This window comes from Thunnus maccoyii, chromosome 12 (genome assembly GCF_910596095.1).
Source record: "Thunnus maccoyii chromosome 12, fThuMac1.1, whole genome shotgun sequence".
NCBI lineage: Eukaryota > Metazoa > Chordata > Actinopteri > Scombriformes > Scombridae > Thunnus > Thunnus maccoyii.
Window position 1 is genome coordinate 21,739,046 of NC_056544.1, and position 22,087 is coordinate 21,761,132.

Genomic DNA, 22,087 nt, shown 5'->3' on the forward strand with positions numbered 1-22,087 from the left:
GCACCAGGGACTATAATGCATGCCAAACAAATAAAGGCCTTTTCTAACCAGTGAGGCCGTAATTTGTTTACAGCCACCAAACACAGGACCACGAAATACAGTCAACACAGTTAAGCTGGGACGCTGTGTTGAATTCCATTTTGAAAAAAAATTCAAACTGTGTCAAAAAACCAATGAGTTTTTAACACTGCTGTATGATTATGGCCTCTTTTCCCATCTTAAAATTACAGAGGCATAAAACGGACTTATAGGGCAGAACACTATTAATATTCCAAAGTGCTATATTACTCCCAAAGTTTGATGTTTAAGAGATAAGATAAGATAAGATAAGATAAGATAAGATAAGATAAGATAAGATAAGATAAGATAAGGTAAGATAAGGTAAGATGTACCTTTATTGATTCTCCATAGGGAAAAAATCAATAAAATGGTAAAAATAGATTGACATGTTTTCAACAAACAACGGCCTATTTTTTCTCCACCGGAGAAGCTTTGAATCCTTGCATATTTCTTGCTTGACCTTTTCCAAAACATCAAAATTTTTCTCGATATTTCATGTTCAAAAATGAGTTGCCAGGGAACTTCAAAAAGTTGTGCAGCTGGTCTGAAGGAGAACCTTTCTAATTCTCTGACAGCGCAGGATCCCGGTAATGATGGGGCTTTTGATCTGGTACCATTAGATAACATTCCTCCTTTCTAGAGACAGGTCCGCTGTCTCCCAAAGGACAAGAGAATGTTCTCCAGCACAGCAGAAAAGGCCCAGAATATACCTGAATTTCTGCTCATATATAAGGAATTTTCTCAAGTCACAGGGACCTCAGATATAAGTTTGACATTTTATGTTTGTTTAAGCTTTTTATTTTGGAGGAATTTTGCTGTAACTACTGCCAGTGTGTAAGCAGATAGGGGTTTCAGATTTTCATTTTCCTGGGGTTTGATAGTATATTAATATAAATGACTAGGACCACTGTGGCTAGAGTAAAGACTTCTGGCTTTCAACACTCACTTGCACTCTTGTTTTGGAAATACAGAACTAATGCAGAACAAACAGTATTTTGAGCCATTTCATTCGTTTGCCATAAAAGGAAATAAAAGCAGCTCTAATGCTTTGCCAACAGTGTTCTTTCTCTGTTTGTGTTGAATCTGCTCACTAACAATCTTGCTGATCTGTTTTTACTTGGAAAATATGAATTATTATTTCTAAATTACAAGTCTCAATGGCTGTTAGCCTTTCCCAAGACTTGTCAATGTTGCAATTTGTCAATAAAACTATGTGTGATTTTGCCTGAAGCAATTTCATCAGAATTTGGCTGTGGTTTTGGGAAAAACTTGTCAGCTTCCAATTGTGAAAACAGTCACTCTATCCATTGCACCACAGAGCCTCATCACTTTTATCATCGCCATTAGTGTCACGACATGGCTTCGACACCACCTTAGTCATTTCTTGATCTGCGTCATTGCATTTTACATTTTACATGCTCATCAAATGTTAACGGCGATGAAAATGTGAAATATTGCCTTGACATGGAAAGGTGGCAGCACACTGCATTTAAGACTGATGTTGTGAGCTGAGATGTCTTCTCTGGCCGGCAGTAGTTTATTTCATACATCACCAAGACAAGCACCATTTACCTGGACATTTACTGAGGCAGTTCAATTCAAGAGTAGCACTCAAGGTCAGAACATAGGCATCGTTACCCATGTAATGACTCATTGTTCCCTCTGGTCATCTCTCCATGCCACCCTACAGCATCATACCACCTTACTGTCCACTATATTCAACACAGAGGGATAGGGAAGAGAAAGGGGATAGATACACAGAGAAAAAAAGTTATAGAGACAGAAACAGAAATGAAAGAGAGGCGAAGAGAGAGGGGAATGAAAGACTGATGGCAACAATATTTCTCAATCACACCTCCCCCTCTGGTCTCAGCATTGTCTGCATCATTATTTATCCATACAGGTCAGACCTTCACACAGCTGACTGACTCTCTCTCTCTCATACAGTCAAGGAAGAATTGTGCGTTTGAAAAGTTATTTTGCATTCAGGACGTTATTCAAAACATCACAGTGAGAAAAAGATGAGTTATAGCCTAGGATCTTTGAATTAGCTCAGATGTTGACTTATGACAGAGTGACAACATTAAAGGAACACAACTCTATACTTTCTATTCTACTGCTCAACATGTGTTAGTGTGTCTCTCTGTCTCACACGCACACACACACACACGACATGAGGAATGGCTGAGCTGACTTTGGGCCTGTATGCAAGTCTCAGTGGTGTGACCTCTCAGGCGGGGGCGTGAGAACCGTCACGAACAAAGAGCGGGGCTGTTACAGCGTGACAGAATTACAGAGTGACTCGAGACTCATGACTGCAAAAGTGCTAAAGCCCAACTCAGCTGGTGTGAAAACATGCTTTTGCAGCTCCCCACAGGTGAGTGGCACAGTAAACTCTACAGTCACAACCCCGCCTCCGATCATCAGGTAAAGAAAAAGACAAGGAAGAAAAAGAGAGAGATGGTCAGTCAACAACAGACAGAAGTAATTAGTTTCTATAAAATCTATATATTCCATAGAAAGATGGGTAACAGTCATTATTTGATAGCCTTTTCATGGTTTACCCAGCCATAGTGACTCATAAGTAAATGCCAGTAATGTCTATTCAAATGCATAAATCACTATTTTGATACAACACTTGTGTTTTTAGGCAAACAATCTCTCAAAGGGAATTCTTTAAGTCTCTTGGAGTTACATAAGAAATTGGCAGAATTGACATAAAATCAACATGGTTCCACCGAATTAGGCCAAAAATCCCAATCAAGTGTTCCAGACATTGTAATGCACTCCAAACCATTATATTTTCCTTTATACACTACAGCCTTCCCTTTGAGCACGCTGAAGAGCATGTGTAAAGCTGCACCAGTATGACTGTCATAATCCATATTTTGCAGGATTGGAATAACAAAATAAAGAGCCAGTATATGAAATAATCATAATTAATACTCGGCCTTCCTTTGCTCTGCTAAAACCTATAATCCAGATCGACTTAGTGGTATAATGACTTCACCATTCTCACTGCCTCTCTGGATAGAGGTGCTCAGTGTATTATGACAACTTCATGTGGATGTAAAGTCACATGTACTCTGAAATAGAGAGTGAGGCTTTTCTTTTGGAATGCAGAAACAGGAAGTTTTTACTTATGAAGTCATCTTTTCAACCTTTATTTATTCAGGGAAGGCTGGCTGAGAGATGATATGTTATGTATGATATGTTTTTCAGCGATGCTCGGCTTTATTCCCTTCACACTTTCACCACATTCACGTCTGGAGAGCTATCGCAGACGGCTACTGTGTTGTATTATTGGTCAGCTTCACTGGAGAAACTGCAGGTGGTTATATGATTTGCTCAAGGGCACCGCAATGAAATTCTGTTTACAGAGGCTTAACAAGTTTCTTGGTCACTTTTTTTTTCAGATTTTATTGTATGGTCCGTGATTCGAAACAGCTACATTCTGATGTGACACTAACTTCTCATACCTTCAGGCTATCACCGCCCCATTAAGGAGGAGGATCATTAGTCTCCGTCTGTTTGGTGCTGCCCCAGTGTTTTCTTGTGTAGTGCTGCTGATATGAACTTGATGTATCACTCGGCTACAAACAATAGTGTAAAAATAGAACTGAGCTTACGACATCGCTCCGTGAGGGTGTGTGTGTCTTTGTATTGAGTGTGTTTGTGTCAGTGAATATGTATGGATGTGCACGAGTGCATGTATGAACATGCTCTCAGTTGTCCAGCTGTCCTCTGGGTTCAGGACAAGCTGATTCAAGGGATTTATATTGATTAAATATGATGTGTTCTTCACCTGCTTGTGTTATTATGTTAACACATGCAAAGTCATCCTCTGATCAAAAAATAGAAACATTTAGTCTTTATTTCCATGTCACATAAAAATATACAGTATATGTATACTGTAGATAAAAATACAAATGATACTGATATATAGATAAAAGATATATAAATACTGATTAAAGGCAACAGTATCAAGGCTGGTATGTTGGCAAATGATACCTTTTTCCAGCAGATAAAAAACAACTTGGCAATCCTATTCGAGTCCAGGTTAGAATATAAATATCTGTCTCTCTTTACCTTGCTAAATGTTTCAACAAAGACTTCAACTTCACCAGCCACTCGTTGACTTTGGCTGTCTGCCATTCCACTCTGGGCAGGTAGCGTAGACCTGGCTTGCTTGAGCTTGTAGGCTGAGAGCAGCTGTCCACAGTTTTTTTTTTTATGAACCCACATTGTTTTGGTTTCTCAGACCAAAACAATGAGCTGAAAATGGCTCATCTCACCGTATTACTACAGACTCAGGTTTTTGGAATTATCAAGCAACCCTATCGTATTACATTACAGAGAGTCATTCAGTTCAACGCTATTATAAGAAAAAGGCTGCTTAATGCAGTTTTGAATAGGTATGAAAAATATGTAGTAAGTATTGTGAAAAGTAAACTGTATTTCCACATGTGGTTTGAGCCAAAACAGAGTGATGGCGAAAGGTGTGGCTGAAAATATGCACTGTATGTGTACTAGTAGGGCCCTATGTATAAAAGCATCCATCAATTGACATGTGCCTGACTTGACTCTGGGGTTAGCAATGTACAGTGTAACACCGAGTTTAGGATCACAGACAGAAGGAGACTTCATGCAAAGCACGTCTGCTGGTGAGAACAGTTGCTCACTGTTGAGTAAGACTGTTGTCTGTCTTTATTCCACTTGAGGGAATCTGAACTCTACGCCGTATTTTGCCCCAACACTAACACTGTGCTTAATCTCATTTCATTCATGTGTGCCTCATGTCATGTTAGCGCGGTTTGTTTGTACAGGCAACAGTGTTCCTCACGATACATTGCAAAAGAGGGGTAGAAAGAAAACCTTTCTTTGCGCAGGAGAAAAGTCCCTTCGGGAAGGTTACGCAAGCCCAGCCGATGATATCATCAAATCAGCGTGGACAGAGAAAAAAGGAAGGGTGGGTGTAAGAAAGATTGGATTCAAACAGGGATGGAAAGGCTGTATTTGAATGAGAGGGAATCTGCTTTAATGCCAGTGTAATGGCTATGGACGGTCTTAATCCTCCCGCTGGCTAGCTCTGAAGCTTTTTTTTTTTGAAAGTTTCTAATGAAATCAACCCCTGTGGTGACTAGCACCCACATGACAAAATTACAATCAATTAAGGAAGAAATTCATGCTCACAGCTCAGTGATATGGAAGGCTGAGCAGGGAGAGGTGCAGAACTTCTGTCCACATAAATCACAAAAATTAACTCTATACTGGCAAGAAGGGAAAGGAGGTCCTCAGAGGTCAAACTAGCCTGCGGGCACTGAGGGTAGCCCTTTATGTGGAAAGCACACAAACCGTTAATATGTCCATGCAGAGTATTTCTCTTCAAGTACTATGGATGTGCAGGCTATCACTGACTTGTAAATGTTTATTTAAATTACATGTTTCTGTCATTATTCATGAGGCTTTGAGGCTTTAGATGAGACAATTGCTTATTTTTTTATATTGATTATGGCATTAATTTGTTGTGGTAGAGGACTCAGACAAGGCTAAGTGACTCATTGAGAGAGTGAGAAATAAAGTAAATACAGCATTATAGCCAATAAATGGCAAATATTTATTACTATACATCTGGGTTCCAGGTCATACATTTGCTGAATTTGCTGAACCTGTAGGCTATCTCATTTAAAAATGTATTCCTTGCATTTTTTTCCACCTTGTGGAGTTTACATTAAGATATATCTGCTCTACCATGACACTGCCAATACCGGGAATCCTTGAAGCTTACATCTGTTCATGTATGAATTATCAAGGCAAACATTCATGTTTGCTTTTGGATATATTGGAATAAAAGCATCAAAACCAGCAGCAGAAAACAGAGGAGGGGTTAAAGAAAAGAGTGAGAGTGAGCAAAAAAAAAAGAAGGACTTATCTTACCTTCAAGCACTGTGAGCTTGGCACTGGTGTTGATCTCGCCAGCACTGTTGGTGGCTGTGCACTCGTAAATGGCTTCGTCTCTGTGTGTGCGCAGTGGCTGGATCCGCAGTACGGAGCCCGAGCCATCATCAAACTCAATCACCTAGGAGAGCGGGAGCAAAGCAAAGGGCAGGAATGTTTATTTTAAGGGGTCTCTTTTTCTTCTTTTTTTCCACTTTATTGCAACATAAAAATAACGTTCATTTCTACATGCAGATCACTGTTTTCTTGATTTTTTTTGTACTCCTGACCTGAGGGAAAAAGACAAACATTTGCCAGGTTTGCAGCTTTTTCCTTTCCTACTGCTAAATCAGACTTTTCAGAAGTAGGAGCTGAGTCTGTTTGTCAGTCTTACAAAAAATGACATAATGCACCACAGAATTCCTCTTAAAAAGAGAGAAGCGTCATCCGTGATGATTAGAAGTCATGACTGTATGAAGTTATATCCAAAAGCACTGTGTGGGACAAGGGACGTATTAAAGAATACCAACCAAGAGTATAAACCAATAGTACCCCCAGCCACCACAGCTACATTATGTTACAGAAGAAACAGAGGTTGGAAACAGTGTGAGATCCCACCTAAGGCACTTCTTTCTGTTCATATGGGTTCAAAAGAGGGAGGGGAAATACATCAAGTAATACATCAAGGGGATGTATGGCCAAAGATGGTGGAGCTGAAGAACAGAAGGGGAAGGATGAGGGTGTGGAAAGACTGAAAGAGATGAAGCGGACTATATAAATCAAGATGGAAGGAGATGAAAGATAAGGGAAGCCTGTCTGGTCTTGCTTGGAGAAAAAAAAGAGTTGGTGTGATGCTCAATAACAGGGCAATTGATTATGTGTGCTTTGTGTGAATGCTGTGAGTGTGCACGCATGTGTGGATCCATCTGTGTTAATGAGAGACAGTTACAGAGGCAGTTTAAAGCCCACACGTATTATGTTTTGTCATGTGTGTTGTGTTTGTGCCTGCGTGTATTTATGTGTGTGTGTGTGTATGTGTGAGTGTTCAGAGACCTGAAACTCACGCATGAGTGCTCACCTCAAAGCGCTGGGAGCTGACTTTCTTGCCTTTCTTCATCCAGGTGATTCTGGGTTTGGGCTCCCCGGCAGCCTGGCACACAAACGACGCAACTCCGCCTGAGATGCCCGTCTGGTCCTCTGGGGATTTGACAAAACTTGGCAAGCCTGAGGAGGATGGAGGAAAGGGGGCAGAGGGAGAAGGAGAGTGATAAAAAGAAGGAGAAGAAGTCAGGGACAGGGAAAGAGGGTGAGAGGAAAGGGAGAAGGAGAGCAGAGGGGAGGGGGAAAGGTAAAGATGATGTTAGTGCCTAATGCCAGTCACATTGCCATGTAAAACCTGGTTATCTAAGGATATCAATTTCCCCACACAAAGGCAACAATGAGAAAAGCCACACAGTCATTGTTACTCCACACACCTGCAGCTAAGTCATGGGAGAAACATCCAGTCTTTGTGTGGCTGCCTGTCACTGTATCATGTTGAATTTCTCACCTTTGCTTTGACACAGCATTTGAAAGAGGGGCACATTTTGTCACCCATAGTTCTATCTGTTAAACATGAGGGATTGTGTTAAACCCAATAGTGAACCAGAGACAAGCAGATAAACTCGTACTCTTCCACAAAAAACAACAAGAAACAAGAGCAATATGCTGGTAAATTAGACACTTGAGAGTTCATCATGTTTTTTAGAATTCAAACAGCCATTTTTTGGCCGACGAGTCACTACAACTGGTTGGCATGTCAAACAAAGCTACTACTATGTTTTGATTCTGTAACCTCTTTATGACTTCTTACTTGATAATGTATGTTTACAAAAATATAGGGACAACCTTGGAGAACACCTCTTACCGTGGTTTTCCCTGTTTGCCTTCAGGGTGTTTTTACTGAGTACCACACCCAACATCGCTGTACACAGGACAATGAAGTGTATGTTTCAGGGACATTCCGTCTAAGTTGGCATGATGCTACAATGAGTACACCTTAGCTCCATGCTATACCTGCAATGCTTTATTCTTTATTTACAGCCTCAGATGTGCATCATATGAGTCTGGCTTCACCAACTCGATACAATGTCCTTATTACCGGCTGCTTCAGCTCATGTTTCATCTCCAGAGTCACTGAAGAGGGAGGTGGGGAACACCTAAACCACACTGGTGACGAGGAGACCACCCCGTGGAGACATGCACAAAGGGGTGAATCATTATGCTATGTACACAGAGGAGACGCCAGCCTTCCCTCGCTGAGCACCCGCTGGGGAAAATCCGGCAATGGCTGCCACCACACTTTCCTTTTTATGTTTTTTAATATAACATTGGTGGGAGAAGTTGGGGCGAGGGGGTGAATATCTAGTTAGCATAACATTGTAGCTCTCACTGATACGGATAAAGCCTTTAGTGTGCCCTTTCCCCAGGTCTGCCAGTTAAATCATCACCCTCTGCCATTGCTTGGCTAGCGAAAGAGAGGTGGTGCTGGCTGTCCTTGCTTGAGGACATCTATTCAGTTGAGCTTTCTTGGACCAATATAACGATGCACGATAAAAAAGACACTGCACGCATGCAGGCAGTGACGTGTGTGTGCGTGCATATCACTTTGATGTGAGATGCTTATACACATACGAATGCAACTAGTTGGAGGGATAGAGGCACTGGTATAAATATGACATGTTTTATGCTTACTCTCCAAGCATGATCAATCCATGATATACTGAATTGATCCCCAAAGTCACTAGAAAAATAAACTACATGGTAGTAAAAAAAATCAGCAAGATCAGATTATAGTAGTACAGTTGCAATTATAAACATGTATATATCAGTCAAACAGAAGGTGATACCATAAAACTGCTGCATGCACCCAACATACGAATGCACTTCTCATCTTTAAAAATCAAAGCAGATATTCATCTGACATTACTCAATGTTAAAATAATAATCTGATTTTGGAATCAAAAGTTTTATGACCTGTTTTTCTTGGAGTGTATTGCTTAATAGAATTGTCAAACTAGCAACAGATTGAGGTAAATATGGTCCTTCTTGATAAGCCAACAATGACAAACAAAACCACTGCAACTTCCACAGCATTTTACATAACAGTGATAGGCTGAAGTGTACTGTAGTGCAGTGTAGTGTTTGAGTAGGCAGTTATGCGTGCTTTGTGATACACAGTAATCCAACACATCCATCCATCCATCTGTGACCTGTGACTCCTTCATAGTACCTAAACCCACCTGACATTTGAATGATATTTTCGTCCTGGTTCTTCCACGGACAAGGTTTAGACTGCAACAGCACAACCATAAATCTTTTCTATAGCATCAGAATGCGCACATGCAGGCAGGCAGCAGCAGGAGAGTTGTACTAATGATTCAAACCTGATAAGCTCTTAAGAGTGTATGCCTGACCATGCATCAGTGCGTGCATTGGTGGTGAGTTGGAATCCTCAAGACCTGATTATCACCATTCTGACTTCCAAGAGTTCCTGCTAACATCTGTCCATAGCAGTTCCATTTAAATTGATGTGAGGGCTTTTCACTTTGTTGCTAAGACGGAGGATCAGGCAGCATTAAACAGTTCTCAGCACATGCTTCAAGTTAAAAGATGTAAGCTCAGTACCCATGTTTTGCCACAATAATTTAAGGGAGGAACTACTGGATCTTAGAAATCATGGGGATTTTTTGGGATAAGTAGAGGAAGAGGGTAAACTGGCCTTTGCCGAGCCTTTCCCGCATTAATCCGCTTAACCAAGCTTCCCTTAAATTTCGATAGTTGATCTATGACTTGAAGGCAAAACCATAGCAAATTCATCTGTCCATCGTTAATCCAGATTTCAACAAGCGTTCAATCACAAAATCTCAAAAAGGTCTGTGGTGACCCCAAACCCATTATTTATGAACAGGGTTAATAGTGGTCCTAACACATTCAAACAAAAGGGCAGAAGCATTTATTTTTGGACTGAGACTGTGGAGAGTTTGTGTTCCTCCATCACTGTGCCGCCACCACTGGTGGGTGAGGATATCAAACTGTTGGGTTTTGTCAGTTCTTTTCTTAGAGAGACAAAATCCAGACTCGACCCTTTTTTCTCTGCCTGTGTCCCATTTTCCTGGCTGTCAGGCAGTTGTCACATGAAAACAATGGCAGGGACGAGGTGGAAAACACATAAGCCTACCTATGCAAATCCTCCTCTCAGCCCAAGACTGCAAGCTTTGAGCTGCACTCTTTCTAGGCTTTGATACATCACATTCAAAACTCCTATCTTGACACACATACCTTTTAACGTATGCTCTCTTCTCTTTTGTGTAGAAAGTGCTGCCATAACTGTCAACCCAGTATTGGTTGCAAGGTGCTTAAATTTCAAGGTTGATGTTATCAACTATTGAATACCTCATAATTACCATTACTCACAATAACCAGACTAAGGCTCTAATGGTTGTAACTATCATGTAAAAACCTAAACTGGGTTATTTTAGTCATAGTCAAAGGAGATAAACATATTTGAACAAGTCAATCATTCAAACTACTGCTTAAAATTACCAAATTGATGCATCAAAAAGTGATTCACATGCAAAACAGTGTTTCTGTACATGAACAACAACATGGCTGGTGGTTGTGAAAAAAATAAAACAAAACATTTTATTTATTAGTAGGGCAAAAAGGCTGTCATGTGACGGAACCTGAGAAATGGCTGTTTGAAGGGGAAGCTCTTCACCATCGCCTTAGTTTTCAAAAAATATTTGCTCAGGAGCCCCTGATTTCTTCATGATTCTGCAAGTAAAGTAGCTTTTTATTACAAAGTTGCCTGGGGATTCCACGAAAATGAATTCTAGATGGTCAAGTCCTCCAAAAACAAGGCTACGTGACAAGGTTAAGGACACCATGCTTGTTGGAACGGCAGGGAGCGAGTCAGCAATTAGCATACCTGAGGGGCCTGTGCTCCTGAACCAAATGACCACTGAACAGAACCTGAACCTTGATGAGATAAAGAGATCTACTGCTTCCACAGAATAAACTTTCTGAAGCCATTACTCGCCTCGAAAATGCAGATGCAAAGACTTTCTGGAGGGTGAGATGTAGAAACTCCACTGGCCACTAAAGAAGAAGTATTCCTTTTCCGTGAAAATCATGCTGATCTAGAAGACAGATCAAGGAGCAACAACCTACGAATTCAGAGATTCCTGGGGTGATGTGAGGGCAGCGACCCAGCATCATTCCAAACTGAGGTTATCCCAGCAATGCTTGTACTAGTCCATCTGGTCTGGTCATCGAGCAATGTCACCATATCTCAGCGGTTCAAAGGGCTAGCCAGCCTCAGAGGATCCTCATTGCCTGGTTTCTTAGCTGGCAGGAACATGCCAGAGACTGTTATGAGCAACAGTGAGGCTGGAATCAGTCAGGTATCGACATTTAAATCTGTCTGGCATACCGATAATTGTTAGTTATAAAGTTCAACTTTGCCTATTATTTTCTCTCAATTATGTAGGCTATTCATTTTCCTGATTGCACTTAAAGTCAGATAGCCTCTCTACAGGTTCAAATTTAATATTTAACTGCATAGTTTGACATATTAACTTTCAGTTCATTTTTATTTAATGTGTTCCTTAACTCATACTAAGAACTAACCTACTTCATATATTCAGGGTCTAGCAAAAGCAATGCTTGCATCACCCTTGTGATGTTGTTAACCCAATAGTAGCCAGAGGTATGTGAATCATGGATCAAGAGGTTTTTCAGGGAGCCAAAGACGGCATACCTGTTTTGTTCTTTTTTATTTTTGGTTCCCACCCCCCCAACCATGTTTTTTTTCTTATGTTTGTTGCTGTTATTATGTGTCTATTTCATTTCAGTTTTGTTTCATTTATTGGGCATTATTTGCAGTTCAGGAGAAGTTGTTTTATCTCTATGTTTATAGCCATGGGAATTTTCATGGATTTGTTGGAGTATATTACATTGCTGCCATCACATTGCTTGTCTTATCTTTATGGTCATATCATAAATGCCAATTAACTCAATAAGTGTAAAGGATCTGAGCTTTGCTACATGGAATGTTAAAGGTTTAAATCACTATTTGAAGAAAAAGAAAGTCATGTCATTTTTCTAAAACCCAAAAAATATGATCTATCCTTTCTATAGAAAACTCCCCTGTCAAATTTGGAATCTAGGAAGCTTTGCAGAGATTGGGTAAGGCATGTTTTCTCCTCTGAAGGATCCAGCAAAAGTAGATTGCTGACAATACTTGTAAATAAATATCTACAGTTTAATTGTATGACAGTACTGAAAAGACGAACATGGTCGAATGTTGATAGTAAAGGCTGTAATTCAAGGTCAGATGCTAATTCTTGTCTCTCTGTGCCCCAAACATGGACGACCCAACCTTCTTTGGAGACTTGGAATGCAAAGTTAATATGGGATATATTAATGATATAGGGAACCACCCAATTATTATAGGGGGTGACTTCAATCAGATTTTAGATAAAGCATTAGATTGCAGTAAACCATCTACCTCTCATATCTGAAGGTCATGTCAGGTTCTAGATGGCATGTGTAAGACTTCTGAATACGAGAGATTACATTTTCTTTTTGCCACCTCATCAAACTTTCTCCAGAATAGATTTCTTTCTTATTTCTAACACATTAATACCCTCTACCCTGTCATGTAATATAGGTAACATATTCATTTCTGATCATGCTAGCTTTACATTCAGCTTATATACCTGTTTACTCAATCAACAAAATTTCATAGATGGAGGCTGGATTCAAGGCTTCTCATGGATAAGTGAATTAAAACAGCACTTAGAGACCAGCAAGAGAGACCAAATCTGTACTCTGAAACTAACTTGTCTACATCTCCCTCTATTGCAGTGGCCTGGGAAACTGGTTAATCCAGCAATCTATCTATAAGACGAGATCTGGCCTTGCAAAACAGCTGGAGTTAGAAGAACTCAGAGTTAGAAGAGCTGCGGAAGCCAAATTGAAACAACAACATGTCCAATCAGAATCCTCTTCAACTTACACAGTTAAAATATGAGTTCAACAATATCCTAACTGAATTCTCTCTCTTTCGGACAAGGCAGGAAAATTTTGAGGAGGGTGAGAAAGTCAGGAGGTGCTGCTTGCTAGCTACATCAAAAAGCAGGAAGCTTTAAGTATAATACCTGCTATTATGGGGAATGAAGATACTTTGAAGACTACTTCAAAATTTATAAATTAATTATTTGTTAATTTTTAGAGCCATCCCGATAGTTCTGATCTCTTGTAAGTGTGAAGGAAACTGAATCCTTTTTGAACAAGCTGAACCTGCCGGTAATCAATGTAGACCTTAGAAACAAATTAGATGCAGATAACAGATGGCGAAATCATAGATGCTATTTCACAATTATGTGGAGGTAAGGCACCGGGCCCAGATGGCTTCATGGCCGAATTTTATAAGGCATTCGCCACTCAATTAACTCCATATCTAGCTGATGTCTACGTGGACTTGTTTCAGAGGGGCTCTCTGCCACCAACAATGACTCAGGCACTCATAGCTCTGACAATTAAAAAAAAAAAGGATCCAACAGTCTGTCAAAGTTATGGACCAATTTCCCTGATAAAGTGTGATGCAAAGATATTGGCCAAAATTTTGGCTAAAAGGTTGGAGCAGGTTGTTGCATCCTTGGTTCATCCAGACCAGGCTGGGTTTATTCATATGCATAATTCAGCTGACAATATTAGAAGATTTATTGATATCATGTGGCATGTGCGAAACAAACAGAATCCTATGGCTATCCTCTTTTTAGATGCTGAAAAGGCATTTTATAGAGTGGTGTGACAATACCTGTTGACTTGAAAAGCCTTTTGATTGGCAATAACTTTATTTACTGGATTCATCTTCTGTATACCAAGCCCAAATCAGCTGTTCTTACGAATGGCCATATTTCATCATACTATGCGCAAGGACTACAACGTGTGCCTTCTCTCTTCACTTCTTTTTGCCGTGGCATTGGAACATTTAGCAATTGCTATTCATCAGAATTCAAACATATCAGGAATAACTGTTGGCTCAACTATTCATAAATTAATGCTATACGTTGATGACATACTGGTCTTGACTGGTCTTTTTATAGACCCTGAAGTGTCTATAAAATCTCTACTAGTAACTATCGATTTTTTCTTTAAATTATCAGGGTATATGGTAAATTGGTCCAAGAGCATAGCTCACTTTGACATCATAATGTCCAAAGACACTTTTTCCAGTAGGCTTTCAGTGGCCACAGAAGGAAATCACATATCTCTGAGTCTTGTTTCCACCTAAATTATCAGATCTGATTTAAGTTAATATAGAACCTCTCCTCTCTGGTCCGGTTGTTGTGGATGGTGTCAATTTTTGTTTGGAAAAACGAAATGAAAGACTTGCACTTATTAGCTGTGAAGGATTTGGAGGTGTTGTCCCTGTTTGTGAGAAGTTTGTTTATTGTAGAAAAGAGAACCTTGGGGTTGGTGGAGCTAGAGTGTATGAGGTGTGAGTAGTAGGTGGACCAGGCTGTGATGAGAACGTATTTGTATCGTTGAAGGTAGTCTGTGCAGGCTTGGAGATGCACTGTTAAACCAGTTCTCTTGCAGAGTTTTTCAAGCTGGCACTTACAGGGTTTTATTTGGTGGAGTTCAGGAGTATACAAGGGAGCTGAGTGTGTGAATGAGACTGCTTTGGTTTTAATGGGAGCCAGCTGATCAAGACAGGAGGAGAGTGTGTCATTATAATAGTTGACAAGATCGAAGGGATTATCAGACAGTGGGGAAGCAGAGGCAGACATTTTACTGGCAAGAGAGGCTGAAAGACCTGAGGGGGAGATAGAGTCGAGATTTCTTAAGGATATTTTGCATTTGTGTTTTAGGATGGGGAAAGGGATATCGATGTCCACAGTGATTGCCAGGTGGACAGAGATATTGAGGTTGAGGCTGGAGAGTTGATGCATTGTAAGACCAGTGGAGCAGACTCAATCCAGGATGTGACCACAGCTGTGAGTGGGGAAGTTGGTATGTTGTGTGAAGTTGAAGCATTGTAGCAGTTCTAGGAATTCTATGGCAAATTTACAGTCAGTGTCATCAATGTGTATATTAAAATCACCCAGGAGGAGAATGGAATGTGAGATAGCACATAGCTGGGTCAGAAAATCAGCATGGTCTAGTTAGGGAGCACTACCACAAAGCTAGCATTAGCTACTGACCAAGAGCTGGGTGGCTGGGGAAGGAGAAGTGATGTGCACCTCAGGAATATCCAGGGGGTAATCCACAGCATAACAGCAGCAGAACACCAACAGCCTGGTGAGGCAGAGAGGTAGCCTTGAGGGGCTACCAGCCTGTTGGCCTTATGATCCTGCTCGGAGAATGGTGGTACGTTGGTGGCTAGTGGAGAAAACAAACCCGAGCCTGGCAGGGCTGACCACACCAGGACGGAAATATCCCAGTAGGACAAGCAGGTGGGCTCATGCTGGCTAGCGATGTGGCAGGCAGACACTGAATGATTGACTGCTCTGGTAGTAGAACGATAGAAGAGCGCTGTGAATCAGTCCCAGGAGTCCTGGAGCTAGCAAGAGAGGGAACTTCTTGGCAGGTAAAACAATGAACTGATCTGCAGACACTAATCTGGTGAAAGTGTTTGTCTGGATTGGAGGATAATCGGTAGCAGGTAGCCACAACCTCACAGGACAACTTTAACAGCCAAGTCATAGTGACAAAGGCTCTGATTAAATGGCAGAAACAAAGCGGAAGCCAAAACGTGCCAGCATCTGTCATCTTTCAAAAAAAGCCACAAACCAGATCTAGATATTATCTTCTCTTGATAAATAGGTCTATAAAATGCACCGCTTTAAAGTCAGTTCGGGAAACAGACTTGAATGTTTCATTTACAGATAATTAATGGTCTAATTTGTTGAGGAACTCCAAACTGGTATCAAAGGACATACAGACTAGACTTATTCAATACAAAATAATTAACCGTTTTTATTGGACCCCCTCAAAGTTATTTAGACTCAAGCTGAGAGAAAACTCCCAATATTGGAGGTGCCGGGGGGAGGGCGCTCTGCTGCACTGTCTATGGGAATGTTTGGGAGTTCTAGATAACAATTCATGATTATGTCCTGAAGATTGTAGGTACAAAATACCCATACTCAAGCAAACTTTATGTCTTTAGTGATCCATCCCCCCTCAAGTCCTTGGCTACCCATCATGCCAGTTGGATTCAGACAGTACTTATAATCAGTTGGAGACTAATAGTCAAAGAGTGGAAATGGCCCCATCCTCCTTCTGTGTGTGCATGGCACCAGATTGTAGGTAGGGTCGCCTATTATGAGAGACTCTCCTATAGGCTGCCACACAAAGGAAACACCTAGGTAAAGAAATGGCAAAAGTTCCTTCATCATATAAATGGTTCTCAAAGTTAACAAGACCGGGCCTTGATTTCCACTGGCAAATATAATTTGTGCTCATATTCATTATTTTTTCCCACAATTGTTATTGTTAGTTTTTATAACTACTCAACTTTTTTCTGTTGTTTTTGCTGTGGTTTCTGTTGATTTGTTTGTTTGTCTTTGATTCTTTGATAGCTTATATATGCTTTTGATTGAAGCCATTGACTGGTCTGCCATTATTATAATATGAGCACCTCTTGTAACACAGTGTGTATAAAATGGAAGATGAATATTTGTATACCTTGTCGATGCTCAACTAATAAATTGCTGATCCTAAAAAAGTAGAGCAAACAGGCTTTCGTATTACAACTAATGAATGGAATAAATTAATTAATGCAAGCAAAAAACAATACTCACCAGTAAAAACCCTTAATTTTGCTTCTCTTATTTTGTGGCACTAATAAGATGTTTCTTGTATTCTACCACACATCCTGACAGAAATTAACCTGATTATCCCAAGGTTATTAGGTGAACTGATGCAGGCAATTTAACACCTTATGTTCAAAAACTAAACATAAAGTGTTAGCTTGATCTAGAGGTAATTATTAGTAGATGTTATAGTATTTAGCATTTATAATGTAGTATGTACTCAAAGCAAGTGCTTTTCTCACTTAAAATCACAAAGATGCCTATTTGTGCTTCGTTGGCTTGAAATTTAAATTTGACCCTGAGGGCAGGCTATTGACAAATCTGCAGAGATCCCTGGTTTCGACAGCACTGAGGGAGCCTAGAGTATAACAGGCTGCTGATTGCCCTGTGTGTGGGGGATTAAACAGCTTCTCTCTTTTAACCTAATGCCCACAGCACTATTAGTGGGGTCTGAGGTCATTAGAGAGATGAAAGGTATGGGGGTTCCAAGACTCTAGGTTCTTTTGGTGATCAGGAACAGCTGTCACTGTACACTAAACAGTTAATGACTGTCAAGGACAACACAAGAAAAATTGGTTTGAGGAATAAACTTATGAATATGGTAGTTCTAGGACAAGATCAGAGGTGAGCTTTTATTAGGTTAGATAACATTTTATTCATATATGGTTTTTCAATGACATACTCAACGCAGCATTGTGGTATTTTTTCCTAGCAGCTATACACTTTTCTCTTTTTTCCTTGTCAGGGGCCTCAGAGCAAGGGTTGTAATAAATGCAGAGACAGCAGGGAGAGTCGCGTAAATGGCACTTGTGTGGCTAACAATTAGTGTATTCCCAAGCCTACCAGAGTGCCCAATGAGAGCTACTCTGTAGTGTAGAGTATCAGGGATCGATATGCACGCAGCAGAGAGAAAACCATTAATTCTTATTAATAATGGATTAGCAAGTTATCATTTTCATGAGGCAACACTTAGTGGAAATTTGTCTGATGGCATCAGCACTGCTTGTTTTAATGGAACACTTCCATTAAGGCCTTTTCAGCCCATTAGCAGGCAACTTGTTTGCAATTAATTCCATATAAAGCTGCCTCCCCTGCAAGTTATTTACCCCGATAAAGTCAACTGCTCTTCAGGCTGTTTGTTTAAACCAATAAACATCATGTTTGCTATCTGCACTTCTGTTTTACCACTGAACTCCAAGGAACATTGTGTTTTTTTTCCCTAAATGACACATGTACACACATAGCATGTAGTATAATTTATATGGCAGAATGGTAGGTCTGGTTGATATAAAGCAGGGTTTCCAATACACACCCCTCTGGTCGATGCAAAAGGTGAATGTGAGACAGTAAGGATGTTTTCAGTTCAAGCTATTTCACTGAAATGTCTTTCAGTGGCTATAATGACAACATCTTCTGTGGTACAACAACTCAGTGTCAAGTATTTTCCCCTCACACTAAGATCCTGGATCCAAATCCAACTAGGATCTCCATGTTTGCTGGATGGTCCAGTTTCCTCACATCATCCACTCCCACTCATTAACAGTCAGTTCACACTGAATTCACTTATGATAACACGATAACCAAAGAAACTCTTTTCTGAAAATGATACTGTAGTGGCCAAAGACTGATGGAACTTTATGAGCTTTATCAGGACTTGAAGTAAAATCACAAGAACAATGTGAGTCGTCCTCACTGAGATACTGTAGACAAAATGTCTAAACTTATAGAAGAGAAGAGGAAAAAGAAAAACATCAAACTTTCAATACCCCAGTGGACCATGAAGATGGGCTTTCTATCAGGCCTTCCAGCCTTCAGTGAATTATTCAAGACAGAGAAGAACAAGAACTCTAAGTGCAATTACCCTTCACTCCTCTCTTCCCAGTGTGAGCAACATTAATATAATGGCTTTCATCTTCTCAAGCCGATTATGAACCAGGGAGGCATCTCTCAAGTCTACATTCCCTCTCTTCTCTTCTGTCAGTCAGTATATGACATTTGGAAAAAAAATACCCACAATGTGCTTTGGTGACTGATGCCCGGAGTGGGCATTTAAAACAACTGTTTGAAAAACATGCAAGGATAAATGCTTCATTGTGTATTTTTTGATGGCGGGGATGTAGGTGTTCCTGGTATCACACAATTGGGAGTCTGAGGTTTTATATTATCTGTGGTATTTAAACTGGCACCCAACCTAGATCTAGTCAAAGATGACTCACTACCTGTGGCTTCTTTCAACCCACCTGATTCCTTAAAGGAAAATTTTAATAGACATTAGATAAAGACAGACACAGAACTATAATTTCTTTACTATACTTATCCAGCTACTTTTTTGCACTATTGCACAAGAAAATGCTTCATGCTGTTTAAATGAAAATTATGTTTATAAAATGAGAGCAAGCTACAGAATATGTTTTATAGTATCCTTTCCTCAATGCAAATCACCATAATTGCTTGCTGGCTGAAGACACACTATATCATTTTCTGAAAACAACTGATGTATAGAAAGGCACACAATGTGGACAATGCAAATGTAAAATACAGACTCACTCCCTGTCTCCAGTGAACAGGGCCTTCATGATGTATGTAGCGATAAGAAAAGTCTGCAAGTGTGTTGGCTGAAGTGCACAGCTCATCTACATAACCCTGGGGCTACATCACCTCCGATGTTCATTTAGTTCATTTGATGAAATGTTCTCATTTTCACTGTCATGAAACTAAGTGTTTTTCCATTTTGAAACTGCGAAGGACGACTGAGTGCTGCATTTGAAGACATGTGTGGGTGGGTAACATAGTGTCAACCTGGGGACACTCGCATGCAAAACAAAATATGAAGAGGGAGAAGTACATTTTGAATGCATCTTGAATATGTAAGAGTATATAGCGTGACACCTTTGTAATGGAAATCCAAACCACTCTGTAAAGTTGCTGTGGGAATACTAAAGGAGATTCAGGGGAATTGATGGGGGGCTCTGTTAACCTCTTCCACTCTCGGATGCAGTCGTCCTCAAGTGACATTACTGTCTTTCAGAGGCTCCGTTTTAAAGTTATAGTGAAGATACTGGTATCATATGGAACTATACGACCTAAGGAATCCATTGGTACCATGTCATGCTTGCTTGCCAGGAAGCTAAATAACACTCCAAAGTTAAGCTAAATTTTGGCAAGGGAAAACACTGGCATGGTATTTTCAAAGGGGTCCCTTGACCTCTCACCTTAAGATATCTGAATGAAAATGGGTTCTATGGGTACCCATGAGTCTCCTCTTTACAGACATGCCCACTTTATGCTAATCTCATGCAGTTTGGGGCAAAAACATGCAGTTTTTTGCATGCAGTATAAATTTTCACCTGTTCTAAAAATTATGTACTTGAATATTTCTGCATACTGGAGTCTTGAAATTGCATAACTTGGGTATGACTGGAAAGCTGAGACTCTTGTGGATTCAATGAGCCAAATTATATTCATGTGTGATGATGTTAATCCGCATTGTAGCCATTTCATTGTAGTGAGACCATTTTTTGAAACTTGACCTCACTGTATTAAATTACCTATTGTGACCTCTAGAATAATCACAGCCTCATGAAGCCCTTATACACTCTAAACTTTCACAATTTGAATAGGCGCCTAACCAAAACACAATGTTTATTACAGATTCATTACTAAAGAAACTTGACACACAGTGCTGAACTGCATGTCAAATTAATCTTCAGATTCCCAGCTTTCAGATGATGAATACCACTTCTATTTGGCATATTTCCTTTTACCTGCTCTCTCCCCCTAAAAGTCCCCTGTCCCCCCAAAAATGGGTCTATGGTAGGGGGGCAGGAGTGGAAGAGGTTAATGCTGCTGGGTAAAGTCCAGTGGTCACCTTGGCTTGGACTAAAATTAATAGACCAGTGTGAGGAAAATGTTAAGTGTGTTAAGTGATCCCGGGAGGGGCTGGGTTGGGGGCTCAGCTGCTGAGATGGTTCCTAGCTTCTTCAGAGATCCCATTTTAGGGTTAGCTCATCATCCATCACCATGTACCCCCTTGCGACCCCACTAACCTCATTAATTTGCCTCCCCAGATTAGTCCTCCCTCGGAGACCACAAAGAGCCCCTACCATTGTTCTCATCTTCTCACCCACATGCCCTTAAGGTCTTAAGTAATTCAACTCTCCACCAGCCAAACTTGAAGAGGAAATCAAATTATATTACTGTAGGGACATGATACAACAAAGAGATTCTGGCTTTACAGGCACCAAAAGGCTCTTTGTTGCTTCACTTATGATTTAGCATCTTTGAGAAGCTAAGATCAGATCAATGGTCGGCTAAGACCATTTACCCATGAAATAGTTCCCATTTGAGATCCATGCTGCTTCATGTCCACAGGCTGTTTGGGTTGAGTTAAATGCCTTTAAATGCACCTTAGAGGATGCTTAAAAATTGAATCTTATTATTTCTTATTTGATTCCAGGTATCTTGAATTCCTCAAAACCTCACCAGAGTCTAATCAATGAGCTGGATGTGAAAATACATATCTGAGCGTCAATTAGCAAAGACTTTGCACATAATGTCTCCCAAATTCAATCCACAGTCACTTCAAAATCTCTGGTAATACTGGACTATTTGAGCTCAAAGTAACCTAAGATTGATTGAGAATGTAAAGTAAACTGCAATAAGTGAGGGTATGGTAAGGGATTGAATGTGTCTATCAAGTCAATAAAACCATCACTATGATCACAGAATTACAATGCTTTTCTCCATCTGCCCTGTTCTGGAAGGACATTGGTGGATCTTCTTGTCCTTTGGCATTGCCGAATCCGGGACACAGCAGAGGGTTTGGGTTTGGGTCCTGCTAATTAGGGAGCTCAATAGCCCTGCTATTGAGTTCCCTAATTAAACTATTAATCTCACATCATTAACCTCCGAAGACCCTTTCCTCCCCCCATTCTGACATTGCTGCACTGGCTTATGAAAACAACTTCCCCTCAATTCTGATTCTCTCCACCCACTAAATTAGGTTCCTCCAACACTTTATTTTGCAGAGGTTTCTCACACATATATTGCTTTTCTCCCACTGCTTTGCCTTTAGAGCATTTCCTATTGTTTAGCACTTGCTCCATCTCAGCTCAGTGTGCCTGTTGGTATGATGTGCTAACTGCATTACTCTCCAAGTGGCTCTCCAAAGGTGGATATGGTTACTTTTAATTAAAAAAGAATCAATTTCTATCCCTGTCAGATTT

At 40.3% G+C, this 22,087-nt stretch overlaps 1 protein-coding gene across 4 annotated transcripts in view; it reads right to left on the reverse strand.

The window, feature by feature from the left end:
* The window catches only part of LOC121909077 (receptor-type tyrosine-protein phosphatase F), a 186,362-nt gene that overhangs the window by 90,516 nt on the left and 73,759 nt on the right, over positions 1-22,087 (reverse strand). For all 4 annotated transcript variants that reach the window (XM_042429468.1, XM_042429464.1, XM_042429467.1 and 1 more), the window contains 2 exons: positions 7,076-7,221; positions 5,998-6,139 (listed from right to left, as the gene is read on the reverse strand). In XM_042429468.1, the coding sequence (XP_042285402.1) occupies positions 5,998-6,139; positions 7,076-7,221 (288 nt within the window). The remainder of the gene's footprint in view (positions 1-5,997; positions 6,140-7,075; positions 7,222-22,087) is intronic.